Source organism: Onychostruthus taczanowskii, unplaced genomic scaffold (genome assembly GCF_017590055.1).
Source record: "Onychostruthus taczanowskii isolate IOZ18803 unplaced genomic scaffold, ASM1759005v1 scaffold55, whole genome shotgun sequence".
Classification (NCBI taxonomy): domain Eukaryota; kingdom Metazoa; phylum Chordata; class Aves; order Passeriformes; family Passeridae; genus Onychostruthus; species Onychostruthus taczanowskii.
This window is the reverse complement of record NW_024503124.1, coordinates 1,071,539-1,083,881: the sequence shown is the minus strand read 5'-3', so window position 1 is coordinate 1,083,881 and position 12,343 is coordinate 1,071,539. Positions and strand designations below refer to the sequence as shown.

The window sequence follows — 12,343 nt, the reverse complement described above, 5'->3', positions numbered from 1 at the left end:
AGTAATGATGGTGTTACAGCTAATTGTCCCTTAGACAGCCTGTGGCTCTGTGTCCCTGCCATGCATCAGGGAGAGAGGGCCGTGCTGCTGGGGGAAAGGCAGTGCAGATGTACCACACCTCCTGAAACTCTCTTTTTGATTCCAGTCCTGTGTGTTACTTGTCCTGCTTTTGCTGTCTGATGCAGAACTTGGAAATGAGGTTTGATCTCCTTGGGAGTATTTGTGTTAGATGTTTTTAAATAAACCAACCGTGCGCTGTGTACTTTCCTGTCTGGGCACTTCCAGCAGGAACAGGCTATCATGTACCTCTGGCCTCAGAGGGGCAAGCTGGCCAGAACCTGCCCACCTCCCCCTTCTGGTGTTCTGTGCAAAGGGCTCTTTTGCCAGTCTGGTTAAATCAGCTGAGAGCTGCCCATCCAAAGACTGTCAGTGCAGATCCTGTGAGAGCTTGCCTGGCTCTCTGCATTGTGCTGAGGCTCCCTGAGCCATCCCCTGAGCCTGTTGAGCAATCATGTTATTTTCCTCAATGAAACATCCAGGAAGAACTGTGTTGATGAATAAAAGCCTGACATTTCAACATCTGCATCTGGAAGGAAGTGCAGGCTGGGCAGTCATCCTTGGGTTGTGCAAGGCACACTCGTGAGTGCTCCCTGTGCTCAGAAGGGACACTGGGCCAGACCTGCTGGAGCAGAGAGGAGTTCTTTATGGACTCAGGGCACTTGGGATTAGGCCCCAACTGGCAGGAGGAGCTGAGACTGAATTACCATTCTCTGGAGAGCTTGGGAATGCTGCACAGTAGTTAGAGTTGGGAGGTTTGTGGAATAAAGTCTTCAGGGAGAGCTGTCACTCTTATAGCTGTGGATAGGTGACTGCAAATAAGTAAATCTTCCTTTGCAGAGCCTTAAGATGCACAGGGTACACTTCATGACAACCAGGCCCACAGGAAGGGTTTCTAAAGGCAAAGATAAACTTGATATTCCTTAATGATTTAATTTTTGATGCAACCAATCAACACATTTTGAAGGCGAGGTGAGGCCTTCGCTAATTAGCATTAAAGAATTCTGGCCTTGCCGTGGAAGTTTGGTGAGTGCCCTGCAGTCAGAGCCAGGCAGATGTGCTTGGTTTGGTGCATTTGCTCCCAGCTCTCAGGGACAGGAGGAGCCTTGGGCACCTCCTGCCATTGCTGGGTTTGCAGTGCCCTCAGCTGGCACGGCTCAGCCCTGCCAGGCACCCAAAGGGCCCTGCCCAGGGCTTTGCTGGCAGCTGCTGCACTTTGGCTCCTGTGCCAGTCCGTGCCAGCTCTGCTCAGCACAGGGCAGGGCTGGGTCCTGCCAGGCAGCCCTCGCAGCACGGCACAGCAGAAGAAGCACATCCATTTTCACGGTGTCTTCACCCCGTGCAGGCTGCTGCTTCCCAGAGGGGCTGAGGCACTCCCTGGAGGTCCTGCTCGGACCCTGCAGCAGCAGGAGGCTGGACTCACACCTCCAAACCCTAGGGCTGTGTCCCAAACTCGGGATATCTCAGAGCGGTCTGTGAATCTGCCCACACACTGAGCACACCGCGCTCTCCTCTCAGTGCTGATTGCCAAAGAATAAGCATCAAGCAGCTGCAAAGGAAGAGCTCCTGTTCGGTGGGGCAATAAGGCCTGAAATCCATGCTGAGCATGGATGGGTCCCTCAGGAGCAGTGCTGGGTTTGATCGGTGCTGGGACACAAAGCACAGTACAGGCTGCCCCCAGCACTGCTGCTTGCACACCCCTCTTGCATTTGTCACTGCTGATTGTCACTGTTTCCTCAGCCATTCATTATCTTCCGCTTGAAACTTTTCAGGAGAAGCAGAGATGGAGAGCGACGATGATGATGACTATGATGACGACTGCAAGAAGTCGTCGATGGATGAAGTAAGGCTGTGAGATGTGGTTTGGGGATGGGTTGGTGCCTGGTAGCAGGAGTGGAGCTGCCATCCAGTGGAGAAGGGGAGGCAGAGCAGCGGCGAGCTCAGCACCCGCTTCCCCAGCTCGCTTGTTGGGCTGTTTGGAAGATCTTTGCTTTGTTTGTGCTTCTGTTTTCTCGAGATTAGGAACAAATAGCACCACAGCAGATCTGTTTGAGGCAGCTGCCTGTGGTGTTTAGCATTGTTGGATGACAAACCTGACCTCAAAAACGGAGAGCTTATTGTTTATCCAGGAGCACGGATGCATGTGCTCAGCACTGTGCAGGGCTGGAGGCAATGCAGTCCCTTCCCTGGGAGCCACGGAAAAAGAATGAACAGAGCATCAGTTCAATGTAAACATTTACATTTTCCAGCCTGCTTTGTTCTTTCCTATGGGCACTCCCTACCTGAAGCATTGCCTTCTCTAGCCAGGAGCAGTGAAAGACACCACAACTGATAGAAAACTTTGGCATTTGTGGCCTCTGGTGGACAGACCCAACTGCAGCATTTTCTTCTCTTGCCTAGGGTACTGCTGGGAGTGAGGCTATGGCCACAGAAGAGATGTCTAACCTGGTAAACTACATTCAGCCTGTGAAGTTTGAGTCATTCGAAGTATCAAAAAGTAAGTAAGAAACATCTTAAAATTACCTGGCAAGTGTTTGGCAGAGTTCTGCAGAGATGCTGCTTGGCTTCCTCTCAGTTAGATACAGGAACACAAACAGAAAATGTTCCCTTGGTATCCAGCCAAATAAATCCATTTGTGTTTTGAAACCTCTTTAAGTCTAAATATCCAATTTCATCAACAGTAAACATGCTGACATTTCAAAAACAGTTTTGAAAGTTATGTGCTTACATTGTCTTTTTCATCCATGGCTGAAGCAGTTTGAGAAAAGTGGTCATAAATATTCCTACTTCTTTTTGCCTTTAGTACTTCTATAGAAGATTCAGGGTAACAGAGTCTGCCCTTCCCCACATGCAGATTCACTTTCTGCCTCTGTGTGTTGTAAAGAAAGGGCCATAATTTCACCCCCTGCTGGCCTTTACAGAAGATGCCTTGCTAGGAATTCACTCAGTGGCATCCTCAGGAAGCACTGCAGCATCTCTGCCTTCCTTGATGCACACCCCCCACTGTCTGCCTGCCCTTTTTCACTTTGTTTTGACAGCTTTTAATGTGCTTTTGAAGCTTTTTAGTTAAAGAAGTGCACAGCATTTTAATTTATTCCGGATTTGTGGTGTCCTTGGCAGAGGACAGGTAATTGTTGCCTAAGTCCATGTCTCTGTACAAGATCTGGCATTTGCTTGTGATGAATAACAAACATGCAGGAAGTTCCCAAGTGTTCATTTGTATGTGGGTATTTATACAGATACCACACACGAGCAGTCCCAGCAGCGTGCAGGGAGCTGTGCTTGTTCCCTGCAGTAGTGCCCCTTTGGGTGTTTATAATCTCCTCCAGCTCTAATGAGAGTTACAAGAGCACAGTGGGAAGGAGATGTGCCTTCTGGAAAGGAAGCCATGTGAATCCTAGCACTACAAGTTGATGCAGCTGTTACAGAATTGTCTCATGTAGGGTTTGGTTTTTTTTCTTTCTGTTCACATGCCTTTGCCTTTCTGAGTTTTGCTTTTTGTAAAGATCTGCTGCTGTCCAGATTTTTCTCCTAAGTCCTGATGTGACCTTTGATCAATAATAGAGTTTCAGTGAATTCATGTTGTTAAGGAATTAAATTTTTGATGTTTGTGTCAAAAAAAATCATTATGTGATAAATATGGCCCTAGGTGGTAAATGTTGCTGGCTGGCTAAAGAACAACTTGGGTGTTCTGGTCTTAGTCTTGGCCTGGACCCACTGCTGGATCTTCATTAAAGGAGCTGAATAAAGAAGGGATTAAATGAGGACTGCTTTTCAGTTGGCTGTCTATCCAGCTGTTTCCCAAAAATTTTACTTTTGCTCACTTGACCTCACCTTCTTAATTGTAGAGATCCATACTTGTCTTTTATACAGTTTTATAGTTGCAGTGTTACAGCACTTTGCTGATGTATTACGTTTTATTCAGAGTTTGTTTGGATTTGTGATCACCTCTGTGGTGACAGCAGTACCTCACTGCTTCTGTCATTCACACGTTTTAAAAGAGCATTTTCTGGTCTTGCATCCAAGCTGGTAACAGAAATATTGAATAGCAGCGGATCTGTACCAGGGCCCTGACTGCCCTCACTAGAAAGGTTCCCTCCTCTCTGGCAGCAAGTAGCTGTAAGTGTATTTTTCCACAATTTTCAGACAGTTTTCCATGAGTTATTTGTTCACTCTGCAGTAATTTGCTCCTGATAAGATAGCACAGTGTAATGTATCACAAGAAAGAAGTGTCTCTCCTGCACAGCCTTTTCTTCAAAGGGCAGGTCCCTTAATCCTCTCCAGATACTACAAGGAAATAATTGTTCTTATTTTAATTACGAGTCTGATTAAGCTCTGGACAGTTGGTAACCAAATCCTTTAACAGCTACCAGCTCTGGTTTCCCACAAATGTTCTACTTAAAGACAAGGCTGGGAAATAAGAGTTTATTACTACAAGAAATTCTAGCACCTACATTCTAAATAGGATAAGACCAGTACATGTGTGTTGCTAGTGCTGTGCCATCAGTAGGGGTAGCTGGAATAAGAATAATCTCAGTGTCTTTGTGAGAAGCTGAGATGGAGGTGAGCCAGCTGGAGAAAGAAAGGATATTATGTGTTAGAAAGGAAGAGGGAGTGATAGGAGAGCAGCCTTTAGGAAATAACAGGAATTCTTCACCATCAGGAGATAACAGCTGTGAATAATAGCAGTAGCATGATGGTTGCTGAGTAGAAATAGGGACCACCATAAAGGTGAGTCCCAGCTCTCCTAGAGGCAGAGAATTACTTTTGGAAACCCACGTTCACCCTCTGACTCTTCAGCACAGGCTGAGAATGGCGTGTAGTTCCCAGTCTGGCAGCACATTTTCCTCTCACAGTGGCCCTAGATATTTCTTTGGATCCACTGCTTCCTTTTTGGCTCCCTAGCAGGACAGTGCCCACCTGTTTCTGTCCTGCTCCTCTGAGCTTTTGTTCAGTTTTGTGCCTCCCCTGCAGCTTGGCAGTTTGATTCTGGGGAGCTGGCCAGCCCAGCTCATCTCTAAACCTGGATGAGACCAGACTTTTTTCTGCCTTACTGGTTGCTTTCAGTAAAGTGGTGAGTCTGGAGAGGTCTTACTCCAACACAGGCATTGATCCCCTCATTTTTAAACAGATCAGAGCTGAGTTAATGGATTTGACCTCCAGAGCTGTGGCCCTTCTAGGCAGCCACAGGGCTGGTTGGGATGAAGTGGGAAGCTGTTGGATTACAGAAACCCTTTCCTCTGCACTGAAGGGAAGGTACTGAAGCTAGCAGGGTCTTGACTTAGGCTCTGCTGCACCCTGGTGCCTGGGTGCATTGAGAGGCTGTGCCCACATCAGGCAAAGGTGAGTGACAAGCGATGCACAAATTGATGTTTGTTCCTACCAGCTCAGACGTGGAGGAGGAGCTGTTCACCTCTGGCAGATCAGGAAGTTTCACCAAATGAAAGAGATCATAAAAGCCTGGTATCAGCTGGGGATTAGGTCTGAGTCCCTGCTGGGGCACAGGAACCTTCAGGGATGGTTGGAGAGTAGAGTTTGTGGCTTTGACAGCTGTGACCTTGCCCCTGATGTACTGAGAGCCACTGCACTGCTCTGCTCACTTCAGTCTGACATGGACATCAGTTCTTACAGCTCCAAGTAGCTCCCAGCCTCACATCACCCTGCAGAGACAAGCCAGAGGTGCAGCAGTGCCCCCAGCAAGCTGCTGCAGCCCCCCTGTGTCACAGTGGGATCTCTGGGCTCACCCTCTCAGGTACACCCACGGTGCTCTGCCCCCACTGTTGCCTGCAGCTGGTGCAGCATCTGCTTTGGGCAGTGCAGGTGGAGCCCTGAGTGCCTGCAGAGCAAGGTCACTGCTGGCAGTGGAAATTCCTTGGGATCAGGCTGAAAAGAGCTGGTGAGCTGTAGGTGGGACTGGCACTAAACCACTCCAGTTTGTGCTCTAACCTGTTTTATCACCGGTTTTATCTCCCCTCTAAACCTGCAGAACGCAACAAGAGCTTTGAGATGTCTTCCTTCGTGGAAACCAAAGGGCTTGAGCAGCTTACAAAGTCTCCTGTGGAATTTGTGGAGTATCCTTGACTTTGAGAAAGGGGCTTCCTAAGTCCTTCTATATCTGAGATCAGCTACAGAGCTTTATTGGAATTCAGAGACAGGAGCTGGGGAAATAGGGAACCCAAATGAAATTTGTAGATTAGATTTTATTCTTTCTGAAGATTTTATCTTTCTAAATGAATTAATTGGCCTGAGTTGTGATGAGCTAATTTAAAAACTGGCATGAGTCCTCGTGCTGTGGGCTAGGACTAGAGGGAATAGGCATAAATGACATATTGAAGACCTAATTCTGATTGTTAAATTTATCATCCTATATGGAGTGGTAAGAATTACGGTGAGCAAATTGTCAAAATGTGGCTGACTTTTTTTGCAAAGTCACATGAGAACACTTGCTTTGCCATCATACCTCTACTGATTTATTGGCCACACAATTTCTCAATTTTTTTGATTTTTATAACTTGTAAAGCAAAGCTAAGGAACATTCTGGTTAGACCTTTTGATGTTTCTCAGCGTCTCTCCTCATGGTTGCAGTTAAGAATGAAGTAAAATAAACAGATAAAACAGTGCCTCAAAGGAGATTAATGGAAAGCTCCTTCCAAGGATTGCCTGCAGCACGTTCTCATCTCACAGATTTGTAGACTCAGCCATAAGATGTGTACACTTGTCATTTCTGTCCATCTAGAGGCCAATTCTAATGTCATTGCAGAAAACCACTTTTTAATTGAACACCTCTCCCTGCTCCAGAGGAATATTCACTGTTTGCAACCAACTGTAAACGTAATCCTAAGGAAATCCCTAAGCAGGAATGTAAAGATAAATGGAATTTTATGAATGTGATCTTCCTAATGGATCTGCCTGTGCTCTTTCCCTGCTTGTTCTGAGTACTCTCTGCAGGAACAAGCAGCACCTTTAATTGCCCCATATTTATCAGATCTCCTACAAAACTGTGGCCACCTGGAAGCATGATGCTTGGAGAAATCCAGTGAGGAACCCGTGGCCATTCTGGAAAGAATTACCTGCATTTAACCCCGCAGCTGCCCTTCTCACTTGCCAGGTGATTCTTGTCAGGTGTTCTGCACCTTAACTGCTCGCTGCTCAGGTACAACAAAATGCAGCTGAGCAGGATTTACCCCAAGGGAACACGAGTGGACTCCTCCAACTACATGCCCCAAGTCTTCTGGAATGCTGGCTGCCAGATGGTCGCCCTCAACTTCCAAACCGTGGGTAAGTGCTGCTGGTGTCTGCCTTTGGAGAGCTGCACATGTCCACTTCTCCCTGCTGCTTGGTAGGAAAGGCTGTACTTGTCAGAAATTAGCCAGGGATTAAAGTATACCAGAGAGCTGCTAATTAGTGTTTAACCCAGGCTTGTACTGTTTCTGTTACAGTCAGTATGAAATTACAGTCATTTTTAAAAATTTTATTCTTGCTTTTTGAAATTATTACCTGTCCAGAAGGTAACTCTTTTCAATATTTTTCACATCCAGATTTGTCTATGCAAATAAACATGGGAATGTACGAGTACAATGGCAAAAGTGGCTACAGGTTAAAGCCAGAATTCATGAGAAGGCCAGACAAGCACTTTGATCCATTTACTGAGGGAATAGTGGATGGAATAGTGGCCAACACTCTGTCTGTCAAGGTATGTATGTAGCTGGTGGAAGTGCTCCCATGGCAATGCCAGAGCATGGATATATTTATATTTTTGTGGTGCAGGAACCTTGAAAATTACTATACTAAGCCAAGAAAATAAAATTAATTTAATTGCATGGAGCAACATTTGATTTTTAAATTCTGCCTGACATTTTGCATTGTAGGAGAAATCAATATATTTTTATTGTATGTATTTTTTGCCATAGAAGTAATTACAGAATCACAGAACTGGGAGGTCTATGGATTTAGGAGCAGTTTGGCTGTGTTTTTAGAAACAAAGGGCTGGATTTAAAACAGGCTGTTGTGAAGTGGGAGGTTGGACTGGAATAGCTAGAGCACTACATGCTTGGTATAAATAAATTTTCCTGGTTTTCTGAAAGTTCTCCAGCAGAACTGTGGAACCATAAATGTCAGCTGCAATTCATTGCCAACTTGGTTTTCCATGTTCCTTTTTAAGGACCTCTAATGAAGTTCAGGGACTGCCAGGAATCTGCAGATGGAGAATTACCTGCATAAGTGTTCAAGGGCATAGATTGCATTGGCTGTGACAGGGGGACAAATTCACTTGGTGAATTCACTTCTACATCTCCAGCTATAAAGCCATAAACTTTCTGGAGTCCTGCTGCTCCTCTAATGGGCTCACCCCTAAGAACAACCTCTGTGTTACAGAGTCCACCTGCAAAATATCCTCCTGTTTGCACTGAGGGAAAAGAAGTGTTTCCTCTGCAGGCAGGAGAGCACAGAGCCTGCTGGGAGGATGTGGATGAAGGAATAATCTGTGACATGCACAGCAGCAGAAGAGGATGTGTGGGTGACCTGTGGTGGTGACCTGCACTCATGGAAGCTTTCAGGCCACTCCTGTGGGTTTAGAGGCACTTTCTTGTGCAGTTAGAGCAAATGGAGGTGGAGCACTCAGCAGCTGTGAGGAGAGGCACAGCTCTGGCCCAGGGATGAGCTGCCTCTGCTGGTCACAGTGTCACTGCTCACACAGGCACAGCTGGCACTCGACTGGTTTGCTTTAGGCAAGCCTCAGTTTGTTAAAGTACAGTGCTGCACACTCCTGTGCCTCTTCAGCTTTCTGAAGTAATTGCAGATCTTTATTCCACTTTTTCAAGCTGAGAGTTGTGCTGCCTGTTAAAAATAAGAACTGGGAAAGATCGGCTATTTTGCAATTTTATTTTCATATGAAAACTCGTCTGTGAAGAGCCTTTATTAGAACACCTAAGGTTGTTTTCTCCCTCACAGCTTAAAGCATATGTATAATTTCTCTGCCATTTAAACCTGTTTTTTCAAGCCTTTTTTGAACCTGTTGTTGAGACTAGGTAGAACTTAAGAGTTCTCAGGAACTAGGCATACAGATTGAGGAGGAGATCCCAATGAGTGTTCCTGCTGAGGGAAGGGCAGCAGCCTGGTCTCAACCACATTACTGCTCACAGGGGAATTCAGGATCACAGGGCCACAGGAAACCAGGCCTCACAAGCTGTTTTTCTGTGCCTGCACTTAAATATTGGAGTTTTTTCCTGTTTACTGTGGGCTTAGTGTTGTTTTGGTTCTATTTTAAATGCCCACTACCTGATCATTAATGAGAGCTATGCATCTGCATTGCAGCCACTCATTTCCTAATCCACCACAGCCATCTGTGAGAATGCTTCTTTGGCTTTAGATCATTTCAGGTCAGTTCCTTTCTGATAAAAAAGTCGGTACCTATGTGGAGGTGGACATGTTTGGCCTGCCTGTGGATACCAGGAGGAAAGCTCTGAAGACCAAGACCTCCCAAGGCAACGCAGTGAATCCAGTCTGGGAAGAGGAAGCCATAGTGTTCAAGAAGGTTGGTGTAACACTTGCTTCCCAAAAAGGAATGTGCTTTTTTTAAATCCCTGTGCAGTGGGGTCTTTCAGCATGGCTTACTGAAAGTTTGCACTTGTTAGAAAGCAGGAAAAGGAGATTCTGAGTAGTTATTTCACAGTTCAGCTGCTCCTGCTGAGCTTTGGCTGCTCCAGGTGGGCAGCTGCTGCTAAAAGCAGTGAGTCTGGAGTGCCCTTGGTGGTTTGGGTGGCACAGCTGGGGATGGAAGGGACAGCAGGCACAGATCCCTGCAGCAGTTCAGTGCCCTGGCTGAGCAGCCCTCCTGGGAAGCTGGGAGCAGCAGGACAATGGGAACACAGCTCCGTGGAGCTGGCTGGGCTGCCACAGCCAAAGCAGCCTGCTGGCCCTGCTAGATTGGGCTGTAGAGTCACTGCCTGGGTGACAAATCCTACCTACCTGAGATGAGACTTCAACTTCTGAGCTGCTCATGCAGCTGAGAATTCAGCCTGAGTATTGGTCAGACTCAATTCTCTGAACTTCTAAGGTGGCACTGAGCACCGTGGATGTTTTATTGCACTTTGCAATATACCTGCAGCCAGTGTTTAACAGAGCCTCTGGGTTTTGCTCACTGAGCACCTTGGTTAAGCATATCCCCAGTCCAGGTGCCTGCAAAACAGTTTCTTTTGGCTTTCTCTCAGCAAGTGTAGCTCACAAGGGTGTTTAGACACTTGGTACTTGCAGCAGTGCTCTTTTCCCTGAATAATTTGGCCTTCTGAATGGCTTTCCTTTGGCAGCCTGCCAGAGCTTAAGTTTGGAAACATCACTAGCATTTTTCTTCTGTAATGAACTTCTAATTAGTGTACTTCATTTCTGTATTTAGTTAAGGATCCTGCCTTACTGCCCCTGTGCTCAGAGAAGCACAGGCTACTATTTTTAGAAGCTGAAAATAAATCAGAGAATCTTTTTTTAGTGTTTTCTTTTTGTTTTTTTTCCTTCCAATGACTAGATAAACTTTAGCATGTGTTCTGTGCAGCCTATGGAAGGAGCTGAAGGTTAACAATGCAATAATATTGCCTTCCAGGTGGTTTTGCCCTCCCTGGCCTGTTTGAGGTTAGCAGTGTATGAAGAAGGAGGGAAATTCATTGGCCATCGGATACTGCCAGTCTCAGCAATCCGACCAGGTAAAAGCTTTCTCCCCATCCACACAGACATTGTGTGGTGAAGAGACAGGCAGGCAGAATCTCAGCTGCTCCAAATCAGCAGCCTCATAGCAAATGAGGACTTGAAAAACAAAAATGCCATATTTCATCAGAAATTGAAATTTTTCACCATCCAGGAAAAGCAATGGAATTGAAGCATTGGAGGCATAGTTGGCACTTCCTTCTCTCCAGTACACCAATTTGATGCTCACAGGTTTATGCTGAAAAGGGCAATTGCACACTTGTAAGAGGAGAGAGAGCAGCAACAGCCACATTTTGATGTCATCTTTGTGAGAATGGGACGTGGCTGGGAATGAAAATAAAACCTGCTCCTCTCCATGTAATTTCTGCACACATGAAAGACTGACCTGTATGCCAGCTTTTATATCTCTGTAATACCTTTAAATCAATCCAAAACTACTTTCCTCCTCATTGCTGAAAATTAAAAGAAAAATAACATTATTGGCCTCTTCTAAATCACATTATTTCTGCTATAGTTAGTGGCCACTTAAATGAAAATTACCTTGTGTGACAACTCTGGCCACATTTTCCAGGCCAGAGACTTGCTGGAGATCCTGTTTCAGAAAGCTGCAGTGACCCTGGCAGTTTGAGCAAGGGAAATGCTCAGATCCAGTGCCAGATTTCCCAGCCAGGGGAGGAAGCTGAATTAGGGCAAGCATATGGGCCACGAGCGTGCTCCCAGCTTTACTCACTGCAAAAGGAACAGTGCCTCTCTCTACCCTGTGCCTTATCCAGCACAAAACTCACATGTCCCCACACCTGACAGTTGGCCAAATTACTCCTGAGGAATAATCTTCACTCCTTTTTCATGAGCAAGTTTAGTTTGTCAGTCCAGCAGACACCTCTTCTATGCCAGCTGCATTTTCTGCTGGCTGGCTGGACAGAGGATATGCTGAGTGCGTTTGTCAGTCCAGCAGACACCTCTTCTATGCCAGCTGCATTTTCTCTGGCTGGCTGGATGGAGCTGTCTCCTGGAGGATCTGCTGAGTGTCAGAGGAAGGTAGGTGGGTGACTGGAGAGGAGAAGGGGATGGGCAAGTGAAATCTTAGCAGAGCTGTTCCCCCCAGGCCCGTTCTCTGTGCTTTTGGCTCCAGCCATCATCAGTTTACAGCATGTGGTGGAGAGCAGCCTGTTGGGCTGAGTTTGTTCCCTGCTCAAAACTGGCTGAAGGAGGCTGAGAGAACTGAGAACCCCTTGGAATATTTCATTTCTCTCTCTTCTGAGATGCTATTGAAAGTTATATCAAGCTGTCACATAAATCCACAGGCTTCTCACTATTCCCAAAGCAAGGATTTAGCCATTGCTTGGAGAGAGGGTTGCTTACATCAGCCAGGTGAGGATTCCCCCAGGTAAATGCATCCTGCTCCTGCCTTGGATCCTGACCCCTGTCACACGTGTGGCTCCCAAGCTGGACGTGGCACTCAGTGCCACAAGGTGGTCAGTCAAAGGCTGGACAGCCAGCTTTCAAAACAGCCTGGAATTTCTCTTTTTGCAAACACACTGTGACCATCATGCCATATTGTATCTTTTTTTAATTAGATGCTGTGTGTGGATGG

The 12,343-nt window shown here is 46.3% G+C and overlaps 1 protein-coding gene across 4 annotated transcripts in view; it reads left to right on the top strand.

Moving 5' to 3' along the window:
• Nucleotides 1–12,343, top strand: part of PLCB1 (phospholipase C beta 1) — a 337,610-nt gene that overhangs the window by 252,564 nt on the left and 72,703 nt on the right. For all 4 annotated transcript variants that reach the window (XR_005953588.1, XM_041417186.1, XM_041417187.1 and 1 more), the window contains exons 15-21: nucleotides 1,830–1,900; nucleotides 2,458–2,554; nucleotides 6,044–6,128; nucleotides 7,211–7,335; nucleotides 7,596–7,750; nucleotides 9,425–9,589; nucleotides 10,649–10,748. Coding sequence is in view for 3 of the 4 variants with exons in the window: in XM_041417186.1 (XP_041273120.1) it covers nucleotides 1,830–1,900; nucleotides 2,458–2,554; nucleotides 6,044–6,128; nucleotides 7,211–7,335; nucleotides 7,596–7,750; nucleotides 9,425–9,589; nucleotides 10,649–10,748 (798 nt within the window). In the remaining variant the exon portion in view is untranslated. The remainder of the gene's footprint in view (nucleotides 1–1,829; nucleotides 1,901–2,457; nucleotides 2,555–6,043; nucleotides 6,129–7,210; nucleotides 7,336–7,595; nucleotides 7,751–9,424; nucleotides 9,590–10,648; nucleotides 10,749–12,343) is intronic.